The sequence below is a fragment of the Dromiciops gliroides genome, chromosome 2, assembly GCF_019393635.1.
Source record: "Dromiciops gliroides isolate mDroGli1 chromosome 2, mDroGli1.pri, whole genome shotgun sequence".
NCBI lineage: Eukaryota > Metazoa > Chordata > Mammalia > Microbiotheria > Microbiotheriidae > Dromiciops > Dromiciops gliroides.
In genome coordinates this window covers 341,379,093-341,394,982 of record NC_057862.1, presented here as the reverse complement: position 1 = coordinate 341,394,982, position 15,890 = coordinate 341,379,093, and the positions used below count along the sequence as shown (strand labels likewise).

The following is a 15,890-nucleotide window of genomic DNA, read 5'->3' as shown; positions in this document are numbered from 1 at the left end:
ACAGTCTGTAAATAAATGGAGTCCAAATTAATGTACCTTTCTAGCCTTGCTATACGTTAGTCTCCCTCCTGAACCCTGTTGTCCAGTCAAGCTGCCCAACTTCCTGTTCCTCAGCTTGTCATTCCACTTTCCTGTCTCCCCACCTCTCGCCCTGGCTGACCCTTGCCTGGAATGCACTTACTCCTCACCTCTGCCCCATCCATCTCCTTTACTCCCTTCAGGACTCCTTCCCTGATCACCTCCCTCCCCCTCCAACTGCTAGTGTCTAGAGTTCTCCTCCCCAACCACCCTGCATTATTTTATATTGGTTCTGTATATAACTATGAAGGTGCGTGTTATCTCCCCTGACATCATGCAGAATGTTTAAGGTGGGGGGGCTGTTTCATTTTTTTTTTCTCTTTTCATCCCCAGGACTGAAAACATAGCTAATATTACATAGCAGGTCTTACAATAGGCTTTTTGATATGGCTCTGCTCCCCAGACCCATGTCCTTATATAAGGGCATCTGTGTCGCTGCTTCCTTAAACCACCAATTCCTCGGCCTCCTCCTTCTCCACCTCATCCTCACGATGGCATGACCCACACTGGATCTTACCATCACCCACACGGATCCACTTCCCTAATCACAAGCTATAACATAACCTCCCATTATTTCCACTATCCCTACACCTCAGCCCTCCTAAATCCTCCTCAAACCCTCCAATCCCTCCACCCCCTCAGCATTTGTCTCAGACCATCAGCCTTGCTCTAATTTCACTTTCCTCCCATAGTTCATAGATGTAGAGCTGTAAGGGACATTAGAGGCCATCAGGTCCACCCCCCTAATTCTATAAATGAGTAAACTGAAGCATGAAGAGGTTAAATAATTTGTCTAGGATAACATAAGTAGCAAGTGTCTGAGATGGGATTTGAACCCAGGTCTTTCTGACTCCCAGCCCTGTGCCTTATCTACTACACCTTTGTTGACTCTTGAGTCAACAGTTTCCTCTGCTCATAAATCACTCACCCCACTTTCCAGTCACTGCCCATTTCTTGACCCTCCTTGGCCCTCTGGTTATTCCCAGTAACCACCCTTATCCACCCTCTTCTCATGGTCTGCTGCAGAGAACTAGAGAAAATCGTTTAAGCGTGCTGACAAGGAGCCTTAGAAATTCAAGTTACCCATCTTCAACAGGGCCTTCACTGAAGCAAAGTCCTTTCATTCCTCCCTTACTGATTTCTAGCCTCACTCCCCACAGAAGCTATTCCAGATCTGCTCTTCCCTCTTCGAGCCTCCCTGCTCTCTCCCAGATGAGGACCTCCCCTCTAACTTACTGAGAACATTGAGGTCTTCAACAAAGCTCCTCTTCTCTTATTCTCTTCATCTCAGAACCCCCTGACCTGATGGTCCCTTGACTCTCTTCTCTTTCCTCTGACAATGAGATGATCCTTGTCCTTGCCAACTCCACAGTCCAACATACAGTTTATTCCATTCCCTTCTGCCTATTCCAACAAACCTTCAACCTTTAAACATCATCTTTTTTTCTTTTTGTTAGAGGCCACGGCACTAAGTGGTGCAGTGAGAGAGAGCACTGGACCCAGAGTCAGGAAGACCCGAGTTCTAATCCAAAACCTCTAATCCAAATTTACTAGCTGTGTGAGCTGAGGCAAATCACTTAACCTCTGCCTAAGTTTCCTTGTCTGTAAAGTAGAGAGAATTGTACCTTCCTCCAGGGTTGTTTGTGAGGTTCAGATGAGTTAATATTAAAGCTTCAAGTACTAGCTATTATCTACTACTGATTCCATCCTTACTCCCTCCAACCATGTCTTCCCACTCACTCCCATCCTTAAAAAATCTTACATAAAATCAGCATCATGTATCCTGTTCTCCACCAGATTCCCAGAAAAAGCAATCCACAATCACAGCCTCTATTTCCCTCAAACACTTCTCAACCCCTTGGAATAATCTAGCTTTTATCCTCATCACTCAACTGAAAATGATCTCTCCCAAATGACTAATTATTTCTTAATTACTAAATGTGATAGTCTTTTCTCAGTCCTCATCCTTCTCACCTTATCTGCTGCATGTGATTCTGCTGGCTACCCTCCCTCCTGGGCACTTTCTCCTCTCTGGGTCTTCATGATACTTCCCTCCCCTGATTCTCCTCTCTCCCCTGTCTAGCCACTCCTACGCCATCTCCTTTGCTGGCTCATCATCCATACCATGCTCCCTAGGACCATTCTGCCCTCATTTTCTCTCTTTATGTGCTCTCTCCCTCCCCCCCCCGCTTCTTCTCTTCTCTTCTCTTCTCTTCTCTTCTCTTCTCTTCTCTTCTCTTCTCCCTCTCTCCCTCTCCTCCTCTCTCCCTCTCCCCCTCTCTCCCCTCCTCTCCCTCTTCTCCCTCTCCCCCCTCTCTCACCTTCTCCCCACCTCCCTCTCCCTCTCTCTCCCTCCTCTCCCTCTCTCCCTCTTCCTCCTCTCCCTCTCCCTCTCCCCTCTCCCCTCTCCCTTTCCCTCCCCCCTCTCCCTCTCCCTCCCCCCCTCTTTCTGTCTCTCTTTCCCTGTATAGTAAGCTCATGAGCTCCAATGAGTTTATCACTCTATGTGTATGATTCACAAATCTATATACCTGACCTGTCTCCCATGAGCCTCAGTTTCACTATATCATTTACTTATGGAACATTTCAAACTGGATATTCCAGGGACATCTCAAATTCAACATGTACAAAAACAACTCTTCCAGACATCTCTCTTTCTGTCAAAGGCACCACCATACTTCCAGTCATCCAGATTCATTTCTTCAGCATTATACTAGACCTCACTCTCCCTCAAACCTACATATCCACTGAATTGTCATTTCTGCCTCTACAGCATCTTACATCTGACCCTTCTATTTTCAGAGCTACCATCTTAGGGCCCCTCTTCGGCTCTTACCTAGATACTGCAACAGTATCCTGATTATTCTCCCTACCTGCGTCTACTCCACACTCAAGTTCATCCTTAAATACTGCTGCTAGAGTAATTTTCCTTATGTGAAGATCTGACAATGTTACTCCCCTACCCAATCTGCTCTATTAGTTCCCTATTGTCTCCAGGATCTATAACTCCATTTAGCTTTTAAATCTCCTTACCACCTAGCCCCAACCTATCTTTGCAGTTTTATTGTATATTATTCCCCCATCTCACAATTTTACAGTCAGCCAAATAGCTTTCTCTCCATTCCTCTCACGTCACTCCATCTCCAATCTCTATCTGTACCCTTGCACTGAACATCCTCACAGCCAGAATGCCTTCTCTCCTCATTTCTAACTCACAGAATGCCTCTCTTCCTCCAAGATTCAGCTCCAAAGCTGTAGAAGGTAGGTCCCCCCAACTGCTAATGTCCTCTTGCCCAAACTACCTTGTATTTAACTGCTTCATATTATTTAAATGTATTCTCTTTATATTTATTGTATATATATATATGTATGTGTGTGTCTATATGTGTATTTATATTTGTTGTCCATCTCATTAGAATGTCAACTCCTTACACAAGGGGGTTGTTTTATTTTTTGTATTTTTTCCCCAGCACCTAACAGGGTACCTGACACTTAAGAAGATCCTGAATAAATACTCAGGCAGCTATGTTGGTTAAGTGGATAGAACACTGGGCCTGGAGTCAGGAAGACCTGAGTTCAAATCTGGCCTCAGACACTAGCTGTGTGATCTTGAGCAAGTCACAACCCTATTTGCATCGGTTTCCTCATCTATAAAATGAGCTAGAGAGGAAAATGGGAAATTACTCCAGTATATTTGCCAAGAACAGCCCAAAGGGGTCACTAAGAGTCAGACATGACCAAAATGACTGAAAAACAACAATAAATAATACTTGTCAATTAGTTGCTATTAATAAGTATATACTCTAATATGAGTCTGGCAGTGAACAAAATGTTTGTTGTCTAAGGCCCAGCCTGGCTAAGTTCAGAGAGAACCATCACCAGATAGGTTCCAGCTTGGTGAATGTTTTAGCCACAGCTATTCCAAGACAATACATAGGGAATGTGATACACAGTGACTACTCACGCTGACAAAGCTGTACCTCCTAGAAGCCTTGTAATAAAGATGCTAAGTATTGTAAGAGTTTGGAGAAGCAGGAAATCACAAAGGGCTAAAGAAGTGAAGACAGGCTTTATGGAGGAGGTAGGACCTAAGGATGCTGTGCCTTGAAGGATTTTGACAAGAAGAAAGGCAAGGGTAGGGATGAGCATTCCAGCTTGGGAGAGAAGAATGAACCAAAGCCCAAAAGCATATGTCAGTTATGGTCTCCTCCTTTTTCTCTTGGGGAATTCCTATCCATACTTCAAATACCGCCTATTTCCCTGATGCCAAGTTATTCTCTCCTCCACAACCCAACATAATATTTTATTTTACAGCTCTCTGACACCCTAATGTAATGTCATATGTTATAATTATATGTATTTGGGTGTATCCCCCTTTTCACTGCAAGCTTCATTAGGGCATGGATTGTATGTTATCTAAATTTTATATCTCTTCCAATACCTAGGAAATACAGTAGACACCAAACACTTACGGAATTAATGAATGCAATTACTTAACTCTCTGGTTCTTGACCTCTCTACAGCAGATGACACTGCTCACCACCTCCTCCTCCTCTTTCTGGATACTTTCTCCTCCCTTGATTTTCATGCTCTTACTCTCTTTTGGTTATCCTCTTAGTATTTATTGGTGTTAGTTACTGTATTGTCATCAAACATATCCTACTCCCTTATTGCTGGGGGGTCCCCTTAGTCTTAGGTCTTCTCTTTTCTTTCAGTAAACCCTCAGTGCGCCCATGGGTTCAGTTATCATCTCTTTGCAGCTGACTCCCAGATGTGTGTATTCAGTTTATCTCTCTCCTGAACCCCAACCCCTTAACACCAACAACCTATTGAACATTTCAAACTAGATGTCCCAGAGGCATCTCCATTTCCACATGTCTAAAATTGAACTCTTTTATATACCCAAATCCACCCTTCTTCCTAATGTATTTCTGTTGAGTTCACCAGAGCTTTCCAAATGCTGTTTAGTCACCCTCAACTCTTGAATCTTCCTCATCCTCCATATCTAATCAGTTGCCTAATCTTGCTGGTTCTGCCCTTACAATAAATATCTCTCCAGCCTCTCCCTTTCTCTCCATTCATGTGACCACCACCCTGGATTAGACCTCTATAACCTCTCACCTGGACTACTGCCTCAGCCTTCTTTGGGTCTCCCTGTCTCCATTCTCTTCCTACTCTTATCTGTCTTCCACACAGCTGCCCAATTGATATCACCACAGCATAGCACACCCTTGCTCAAGAAGAAGCTCCAGCAGTTCCCTCTTGCCTCAGATTTCTCTGTCACTTAAAGGCTGTCCCTCTCATATACTCTGTGTTCAGCTTAAGGGTCCTCCCTGTTATTCCTGGTATGTGTCTTTCCCTCTTCCATTGCTTTTCCTTGGTGTGGATTAGGCTGCGTCCCTGAAGAGCCCTCCCCATCCTCCTTCCTCTCTTCCTCTTAGAGGTTCACTTCCTTCAAGACTCCAATCAGGTCTCATTTCCTAAAAAAGGTCTTTTCTGAGGCCCCAGGTGTTAGTACCCTCCCCACAGAAATGACTTTCTCTCTCCTTAAAAGTTGTTTTCCCCAGCAGCCCATAAGCTCCTAAAGGAGGAGGGAAGAGACTGGGTTGTTTCTCTCTCTGTAGCCTTACCACCTGGCATAATGCCTGGAGGAGGCTTATTGCTAAGAGCTTGTAGGATTGGATTGACCCACACCACTGACCAGCAGGGCTTGACCTATTTTCTAGGTGTGAGTGTCCTCCTGGCTATAGCGGGAAGCTCTGTGAGACCGACGATGATGACTGTGTGGCCCACAAATGCCGTCACGGGGCCCAGTGTGTGGACGCAGTCAACGGCTACACCTGCATCTGCCCCCAGGGCTTCAGGTATGTGTGGGGGAGTCTAATGTGGGGAGGGAGAAGGTGGAGCCCAGATTGGAAGGAGCAGCGAGGCTGATTAATAACCAAAGGAAAGAAATCCAAATATGGACTCATGCGGAAACTGCGGTGCCTCTGGGGGCTTTAACCCTAGCACCCCGTGTTCCTTTACTGTGCTTATTTCAAGGATGTTCCTCATAATAATAACCCTGTGAGAGAGGCATGTTACCCCTATTTTGTAACTCCACAGAAGAGGCAGGACAAGTACTGAGCTTGGAGCCATGTGACCCTGAGCAAACCACTTTCCCTATGTAGGGGCCTCAAGCAACTATCCAGGACTCACCTGATAGTCATGAAGAGGTTGTGACCCAAATGGATGGAGGGAGGCCCCCAGGCTGGCAGAAATCTCAGATTCCTCATTTATCTGGGTATTTTACAGCTGGGGAGAACGTTTTGACCAAATACATAGCAAGGAAATGTTAAAGCTAGGATGAGAAGCCACGTTTTCTCCCTGGTAAGCCTGGGTCACGTGGCATCACATGGTGGTACTCTCTTGGAGTCTGGTAAGAACAAAGCCAGGATGACATACTGAAGTTCTCACTAAAATGCAAGTTGTCTGAGAGTAGGGGACTGCTTCATTCATTGTATTTATATCCCCAGAACATAGTCCGATGCCTGGAATATGGTAGTTGCTTAATAAATTCTTGCTGATTGATTGGCAGAAGCCATTCTTCCAGTTCCATGAATGAGAGCCCAGCTTCCCATGGCTCCTTTCTATCCAAGGACCAGGATTAAGGGAAAGTGTATCTGTCTGTCTCTAGGGACCAATGAAAATAATAAATGGGAAGGGTAATAATTAGGAAAGCATGGGCTCAGACCTTAGAGATAGAGCAAGGGTCAAGGCAGTTCACTTTGGGGAGAAGCAGAAGTTGGAAGGAAAGGAGAAAAGCTCAAACAACACTTAAAAGAGAGGGTTTAAAGAGGTGTAGAATGGCCGCATCGGAGTGGTATGGCAGAGACATGCAGATTGTATGTAAATTAGATTCATCCAAGAATTGAAGAAGGGTCACCACACACCATCTCGTTCTGACCCTTCATTTTTCAGAAGAAGAACATTGAGGCTCTAGAGGGTTAAAGTGATTTGCCTGAAATCACATAGCTGAGCAGAACAAGAGGGGGCATAGACACTGGCTCTGGAGTCAGGAGGAGGCTGAGTTCAAATGTGACCTCAGATACTTACTAGCTATCGTGACCCTGGACAAGTCACTTAACTCTGATTGCCTCCAATAAAAAAGAACAAAGAGAAGTAGCTACCATGTTCCAACTACCTATTGAGGGCCTATTCTTTTCCACACATGGGAGTTTTTAGTTGTTGTTTGGCCTGAATTTGTAATTTGGGGGACGGGGGGATAAGGAAGTCTCAGTAAAGACTGAGACGGCAGATCAGCAACCTAAAGTCTTAACATTTTCTTAGGGCCCTTAGAGGTAAAGGAACTTGCCTAAGGTCATACCACCAGAATGAGTCAGAGTCAGGACTTGAAAGGATGTCTTCCTCCCTCCTGGGTCAATTTCTCTGTAGATGACACCATGCTGTCTCTCAGTGCACCATATTTAGAGTGGTGCTTTGGGATCCCTGTGCAGATAGCTTTTTGACCTCTAGCTTCTTCCTCCCCTATAGTGGTCTCTTCTGTGAGCACCCCCCACCCATGGTGCTGTTGCAGACCAGCCCCTGTGACCAGTACGAGTGCCAGAACGGGGCCCAGTGCATCGTGGTACAACAGGAGCCCACCTGTCGCTGCCTTGCTGGCTTTGCCGGGCAGAGGTGTGAGAAACTCATCACCGTCAACTTTGTGGGCAAGGACTCCTATGTGGAGCTGGCCTCTGCTAAGATCCGGCCCCAGGCCAACATCTCCTTGCAGGTAGGTAACGCCTGGAACCCTGGTTCCACCCAGCCCCCACCCTATCAATTCTGAGCCTTTAGTGCTTATCAAATACCCCTGCCTGCCTGTCCTGAGGAGACAAGGACAAAAATGTCACTCTCTGCCCTCAAGAAACTTACATTCTACTGGGAAAGATGGCATATAGTTGATGCAAGATAAGCAAAAGTAACATTGGGGGTGGGGGCAGATTTGACCCAAGGCCTGAGGAAATTAAGGATTCTAAGAGATAGAGGAGAGAAAGGAGGACAGTTATCCCTTCCACATCTGGGGGGAGAGGGGGTTAGGGCACAGCACCCCCTCATTCTGGAAAATCTGCATAAAAATGTTTGGCCCTTCATACCAGAGAAGTCTGAATTACTGTTATTAAAAGATAAAATATGCTGATATTATACAATACTATGCATATATTTTAGCATTTCTGAGTTTCTAAACTTTTTCTTTGTCATCTGCTGGCCTTTGCGTGTCATTTGCGGCTTCCACAAAACTCTCCCCAAATTCCCATTTAATTTCTCATGCTGACCGGAGATGGGGAAAGTCGCGATGTGGAAAAGACAACTGTATATTCGACAAATGGGAAAGTGTCTGAGCAAAGATGCCCAGATTGGGTAGGGCTGTGGTAGTGGAATGTCCTCTCCCAGCAAGTGGGCCGGTTTTGCTAGAACATACCATGTATGAAGGAGAATACTGCGTAGTAAATGTGCTAAGGAAGCCTGAAGCTAGCTTATAAAGGCTTTAAATATAGAACTGAGGTATGTCTATTTTATCCTAGAGACAGTAAGGAGTCCCTGGAGCTTCATGACCTAGGTAAACACAAAATATCAGGGCACCGGGTCTCAGCAGGGAGAGAACACCAACTTACTGCTGGTCTGTTAGGATACTGCAAAGATCCTCAGGGACTCTGCTCTGCCAATTCTCACTACTCCCTTTCCCTCAAAGTATCATCAGGGATGTAGTTTCATACACGATCCTCTTCTTGAATTCTGCTGTGTCTATGAAAATATTCCCTTTTTGATGCGTAAATAAAGAATCAAAAATAAAATGTTTTTATAAAGAGTCATCAGGGACAAGCTGGGCAGAGGAGCTGAGGAAAGATTCTCAAATGAAATACTTCTTAACACAGAAAACAACTGGTGATCTTCCTCTGCTGATTAAATATTTCTTCTACAACCCAATCGCTTCTTGTCAGCCAAGGATAGTTAGGGCCCAGTGGGGCATGTTAGAGAGGGATTATAAGGAATGTGGCTGGACTGAACAACCTCATGAAAGAACACAATGTGTTTTTCACAGGCAGAGAGATGGGTGTGAAACCCAACCAAAATATAGGTCATGCTACAATGGAGGTGGAGGAATTTGGGGTCTGAGTTGCAGTTTCAAAATAAGAAACCTGCTCTGAAAACACCTCTGGCTAGACTGGCTTCTTCCCTGCTTAGGGAAGGAGTCAAGTGCCCCAAGTCAAACAGTTCCTTTCTGGGAGAATCAGAGTACTGGAAGAAGGAATCAGGAATGGAGAGGGGCATAGGGAAAGGGATGGGGATGGAGATGGGAATGGGGATGAGGAAGGGGATGGAGGTGAGAATGGGGATGGAAATAAGGAGGGGGGATAGGAATGAAGATAAGGATAAGAGTGGGGATGGAGATGGGAATGAGGTTAGGGATGGCAATGGGGATGAGGTGAGGGATGGGGATAAGAAGTGAATGGGAATGGGGATGAGGAAAGGGATGGGATTAAGGAGGGAAAGGTGGAAGAAATTGGGGAGGGGTATGAGGATAAGGAAGGGTATGGGAATGAAGATGGGGATAGAGATGAGAAGATTACATGGGAGGAGGGGCTAGACTAGAAAGGAAAAAGGTTTTCTTGTCAGGCTTGAGTTGAATACAGTTTAGCAACTGAGATTTGTTCAGGAAAGGGGAGAGATGGGCTCAAGGCTCAGTGGAAAGAGTGCTGGATTTGGTATCAGGATTTTCAATTTGAATCCAAGCTCTATTATTTGCTACCAGTATAACCTTATGGAAGTCACTCAACCTCTCTTGGCTTCAGTTTTCCTGTATATAAACTGAAGGCCTTAGACTAGATGCTCTCTGATATTTCTTCTAGCTCTTAATCCATGACCCCACTCCTCCATGGTATGTTCAGAGGATCTCGGCCTAGCTCACACCCCTTGGGGATAGGTCTCCTTCATCTTGATATTCTCTTCTGTCTCAGTTTTCCAGACACTGATCCCTCTGGTTCTTCTACATGTCTGACAGTTCCTTTTTGGTATCCTTTGCTAGCTCTTCATCCAGGGTGAGGTCTCTAACTATAGGTGTCCCCCAGGCTGTCCTGAATCCTCTGCTTTTCTCCCTCTATACAGATGATTCTTAGCTCTATGCATCCATAACCTTTCCCTTGGATCTCCAGCTGCCTATTGGACATCTTGAGCTGAAAGTCCTGAAGACATCTTTATCTCAACAATGTCCAAAACTGCCCTACCAACACCCAGACCCTTCTATCTTCTTAACTTTCCCATTACTGCAGAAGGCACCACTATTCTCCGTCACCCAGGCATGGGACCTAGTTGTTATTCTCCACTCCTCACTATCTCTTGCCCCCATCCCACCCCATTTTCAATCTCTTTCCAAGTCCCGCAAATTCTATCTAGGTGACAACTCTTGTGTGTGCTCCCTTCTTTCCTCTGGCATTGCTACCACCCTGATGCAGACCATCACCTCACACCAGGACTATTGAACTAGCCTGCTGGTTGGTCTATCGAAGTGATCTTCCCAAAGCAAGGTCTGACTGTGCCACTCCCCCCATTCAATAAATTCTAGTGGGTTCACTACTCTCTCCAGGATCAAAATACCCTCTGTTTGCCTTTCAGAGCCCATCACAAGCTAGCCTCTCCCCACCTTTCTAGTCTTCTTACACCTTTCTCCCCTCCTCAGCCTGGTTTCAGTGGCACACAGCTGCTTGCTGTTTCTCACACACACAACACACCATATCCTGGCTGCATTTTCACTGGCTCTCAGCCATACTTAGAATGCTCTCCTTCCTCAGATCCACCTTCTGGCTTCTTTCAAGTCTCAGTTAAAATCCCACCTTCTGCAAGAAGCCTTTCCTAGGAAAGTCCCCTTTCATTGTTAGTGCCTTCCCTCTGAGACAATCTTCAAGTTATCCTGTAGACATCTTACTTGTACATAATTGTTTGCATGTTGTCTCCCCCATTGGATTGTAATCTCCTTGAGGGCAAGAATGGTTTTGTCTTTCTTAGTATCCCCAGAACTTAACAGAGTTTGTGGCATGTAATCAGCACTTAATAAATTCTCATTGCCTGGACTTGATTTGATCTCAGTTCCCTTCACTCACGAATCCAGTGCTCTTTGCACTGTATCCCATGCCTCTCAATTTAAGGATCCTCTAACTAAGTCAGGATAAATTTTCCTCCCTGACTCTCCTCTGAAGTTTGTGAAATGCTCACTCCACTTGTCTGTTTGGCCCTTGACCATCATGGTCTGCATCCATTCCCATCTCTCTCCAATGCCAGGTAACATGACTTTTTTCACTTTTGTATCTCTGCCACCATCTAGCATTGGTCCTTGTTCTTAGTAGGCATTTTTTTTAAAGTTAGTTCTGTTGGAACAGAGTAGGGCTCCCCCTATGTTCACCCAAAATGACCCAGGCACATACCCTAAAGGACAGAGTGATGGTCAAAGGACAGCACATTCTATGAATGGAGATAGGACCAGCTTTTCCCCAGGTCTATTCCTTACTGCTGGCTAGAAGAGTCCTACCCTTCCTGGAAATCTGATTTAAAGCCAGGAGACTTGAAGAGAGAACATGACATGATGGAAAGCATGGTAGATTTGGAGGCAGAGGGTCTGGGTTCAAATTCTGTTATTATCTTTGTGATGTTGAGCTAGTCATTTAACCTCTCTGGACCTTAGTTTCCTCCTCTGAAAAAATAAGGGGGTTGAAACCAGTGACCTCTAAGTTTAAGCTTCCTTATAGTTCTGTATCCATAATCATTATAATCATAATCAGCAAATTTACTGAACATCTTACTGTGGTCTCTGTACTCTACTATTTACCAGGGAAAAGCCAACGCCATGTTAAGACCTCTTTGCTGCCTTCAAGGAGAGTGCAATTAACTAACAAGGCCAGGAGTTTTCTATTAAGTGCCCACTTACTAGTGTATCTCATGAGTGCTGGAGATCCAAGAAAAGAGGAATCACTGGGCTCTGAGCATCAGGATGTCCCTGTCCTCAGGGCTCTCAATGAGTTACTAAGCTTTCTCCTTGCTGCCCTCTTACAGGTGGCCACCGACAAGGACAACGGCATCCTACTCTACAAAGGAGACAATGACCCCTTGGCACTGGAGTTATACCAGGGGCATGTGAGACTGGTCTATGATACCCTGAGCTCTCCCCCAACCACAGTGTACAGGTGAGTGTAGCCTTCCCACGAAGCTGCCCCCAGGCAGTGAGTGATGCCAAAGCTAGACTGTGACCATGGCTGTCCTCACTATACCTCTGACCTTCCGAGGGAGCCAGAGGGGGGAGAGGAGATGGAGGAGAAAAAAAAGGAAAAGGAGGAAGATGAGTTCTCCTTGAGAGATGACACCTTATTACCATAAGATTAATGGCCAGCTGGCTACCTTTGCACTGAGTGATCTGTTCAGATGGGGGAAGAAGCTGCTTAATGAGCTGCCCTTTTCAAAATGTCACCCTAATCTTTTATTAGTTTAAGGAAGAAAGCAGGATGGGATTAGCATGAAACTCGATGGGAAGAGATTAGAGGGAATAAGAGACCAAAACTGCTCAAGAATATTTGGGAGTGAATTTTAAACACTAGCATCATGCTCAAGGGCAGTCTTGCTGCCTGCATTCGCTCTTCTCCCTTCCTTTTGAAAGGCCTGGAGAACAGCATGTGTGTGGAGGGTGAGGAGGTCAAGGGGGAAACTTACCAACCTCTTGTGGGGTCCCTTGGCCTTTGGCCAATCACTATGACATCATCCCAGGCCTGGGAACTGTGGCTCATATAATAATAACAGTCTTAAAGGAAGGGGAAGAAGTGGAACCCATATACTTTTGCTCCAGGAATGGTTAATGGTGATTTGTAGGGTTTATACAGTGTTTTAAAAGAAAAGAAAAAAAAAGTAAAGAAAGAAATGCCTCTAATTAATTACTCGGCATTTAATAAATATTTTTGAGTTGAATTAAAGCAGGGTCGGCGTCCTGTTTCCTAGATCTACCTGCCAATCCAGTGTTCTTTCCACTACCTTTCTTCTTTTTTTCTTTCTTTCTTTCTTTTTTTTTTTTTTTTGCGGGGCAATTGGGGTTAAGTGACTTGCCCAGGGTCACACAGCTAGTAAATGTTAAGTGTCTGAGGTCAGATTTGAATTCGGGTCCTCCTGAATCCAGGGTCAGTGCTCTATCCACTGTACCACCTAGCTGCCCCCTCCACTCCCTTTCCATGGTGGGTTTCTCCTATGTCATGACTTCAAGTCCTCCAAGCACGAGGGCTCTGTGACTCAGGAGAAGCTTCCCAGGAATTCTAGACAGGAAGTTCCTTTGTTTCTAAATCATCTCCTTCGGACATTTGTGTGACTCTGGGCAAGTAATGTAACCTCTCTGTGCCTCAGTATGCTGATATGTAAAATGAGAGGGTTGAATTAAAGTCAGCAAACATTGGCTAAGCGCCTCCCCTGGGCCAGGCACTGGGCTCAGCACTGCGGGTACAGAGAAAGGCAAAAGCAGTCCCTCTCTCAAGGTGCTTACAGTCTTACGGATGGTAGCTCTCTAAGGGTCCTTCCACCTCTAATTCTGTGACTTCATGAATCCCCCCTTAGGCCTGGCTGCCCTGACTCTGAGGCCCTGGTCAGTTTATTTTCCCCACTTCTCCATAACAAGTCCATTAAATGGGTTCCCTAAAGAAAGGGAAGGTTGTGCAAACACGAAGTGAGGATAGTGGGCATGAAAGCACGGGTCCAAAGGGAACAAGTGGCCTGTGGAGGAGGGGTGCTATGCCTGGCACAGGGCAGGAGGAGCTGCCCAGTTGTGGTGGTATGCCCAGCGGTAACCAACTGCTCTGGACTTAGTGCTGGAAAACTGTCCTATTGAGCTGGGTCCTCTCAGTCAGTCAGCTCTTTGCAAATGAGAAGGGCATAAAATACCCACGATGCAAAATAAGCCTGCCTTCAGAATACATTTTAGAAACTTCAAGAAATCCTAATGGAGAGTTTATCACAAGTTTCCAAACATATGAATCTGGTTTCTCCTCTTTTGTCATCAGCTTCTCCCTGCTCACTCCTTCCCAGACTCATCCGGAGTAATGGTAAATGTCTGCCCGGCTCCCTGCCCACCCGCCCCCATTCCCCAGTCACCTAATCCACAACCTGGATACGGCCCCACTTGGAGTCTGCTGGTGCTGCCAGAGGACTATAGGGGGTTTAGAGCTGTTTGTAGTTCACTGACTTCCCTAGCCTGTGTACTAGTACAGTCAGTCTGAGGCACTGCAAGCCCACTTACTTGCCAGAACAAATGGCATCGAGGTGCCTGAGAAAGGTGAGCTTCTGCTGGTTTGATGTCACAAAATCAGAGTCTCAGAATGGGGAAAGGACCTCAGAGGTGATTTAGGTGAACTTCCTGCAGGAAATAGAGTCCCTACTATTGTACCCCAGCAAGGGGTTGCATTCTAGCCTTGGTCCTCCAGTGAGGAGGGGCCTCTCCCTCCCGGGCAGCCTCTCCCCCTTGGGGAAAGCTGGTTGTTAGGATGCTTTTCTTTTTTTTCGGGGCAGTGAGGGTTAAGTGACTTGCCCAGGGTCACACAGCTAGTAAGTGTCAAGTGTCTGAGGTCGGATTTTGAACTCAGGTCCTCCTGAATCCAGGGACCAGTGCTTTATCCACTGCACCACCTAGCTGCCTCCCAGGATGCTTTTCTTTAGCATGAATCCAGCCTCTTTGCAGCTTCCCCCATCGCTCCCCGTTCTGTCCTCGGAAACCAGACAGAACAAACTGTATCCTTCCACCAGGCAGCTGTCATGTGCCTCCTGGCCACCCCTCATGTTCCCTCCTGAGTCCTCTTATCTCTAAGCTGAAACCACCCCATTTTTCCTCAGTCAGTCCTCACATGGCAAGGACTCAAGCCCTTCACCCCTCCTTCTACAGCAATTGCCCTGCCTCTGGACATCCTCAAGCCTCTCAGTGTCTTTGCTTAAGTGTGGAGCTTTGGAGACAGTGGAAAGAGCAATAGCTCTGGATTCAGGGGACCTGGGTTCAATCCTGCCTCATACTTATTACCTGGGTGACCCTGGACAAGTCACTTGACCTCCAGGGACTTCAATCTCCTCATCTGTAAAACAAGGGGGTTGACTAAATGGTCTCTGGGGTCCATTCTGACTTTGGATCTACAATCCCATAAGAACCTAGCATAGTCCTCATAGATGGTCTAGCCAGGCAGGGTAGAAGAGGGTATGGTATCCACTAGTCCTTTCACCTTAGTGTTTGGGCCTGCTTTATTATACTACTGACTCCTCGACCTTATAATCCTCTAAAACCCCAAGATCTTTTTTCAGACTAACTGGTCACCGGTCAGGCCTCCCCCTCTTATAATTGTAGAACAGATGGTTTAGCCCCAATGTAAGGAATTTTATTCCTATCAAATTTTCAATCAGTCAAGTTCTTATGCACTCAAGACATACAGGAATGATGTTGTACAATGGGAACAAAGGAAAAGATGTCATCCTGGGTCTTAGCCCCACCTCTGAGCTGTGTGTCATACGCAGGATTGAGAAGGATGGAGTTATACCTTTACCTTATACCCTCACTTGAATGAGAGATGTTAAATAGCACAGGGCTGAGCGCAGATCCCTGGGATGCTTCACTGAACTGCTCACTTTCGAGTTAACATCTAACTCTTTGAATCCAGCCATTCCACTGGTTCCAAATCCACACTATACCATTGTCCATCCCATATCTGTCTATCTTTTCTATAAGAATAGCATGGGAGACTTTATTATCAGCAGCATAAGATACTTCTCAC

The 15,890-nt window shown here is 45.8% G+C and overlaps 1 protein-coding gene across 2 annotated transcripts in view; it reads left to right on the top strand.

The window, feature by feature from the left end:
* SLIT3 (slit guidance ligand 3) overlaps positions 1 to 15,890 on the top strand; it is an 815,836-nt gene that overhangs the window by 780,759 nt on the left and 19,187 nt on the right. For both annotated transcript variants that reach the window (XM_043985299.1, XM_043985300.1), the window contains 3 exons: positions 5,805 to 5,942; positions 7,612 to 7,852; positions 12,163 to 12,293. In XM_043985299.1, coding sequence (XP_043841234.1) covers positions 5,805 to 5,942; positions 7,612 to 7,852; positions 12,163 to 12,293 — 510 coding nt within the window. The remainder of the gene's footprint in view (positions 1 to 5,804; positions 5,943 to 7,611; positions 7,853 to 12,162; positions 12,294 to 15,890) is intronic.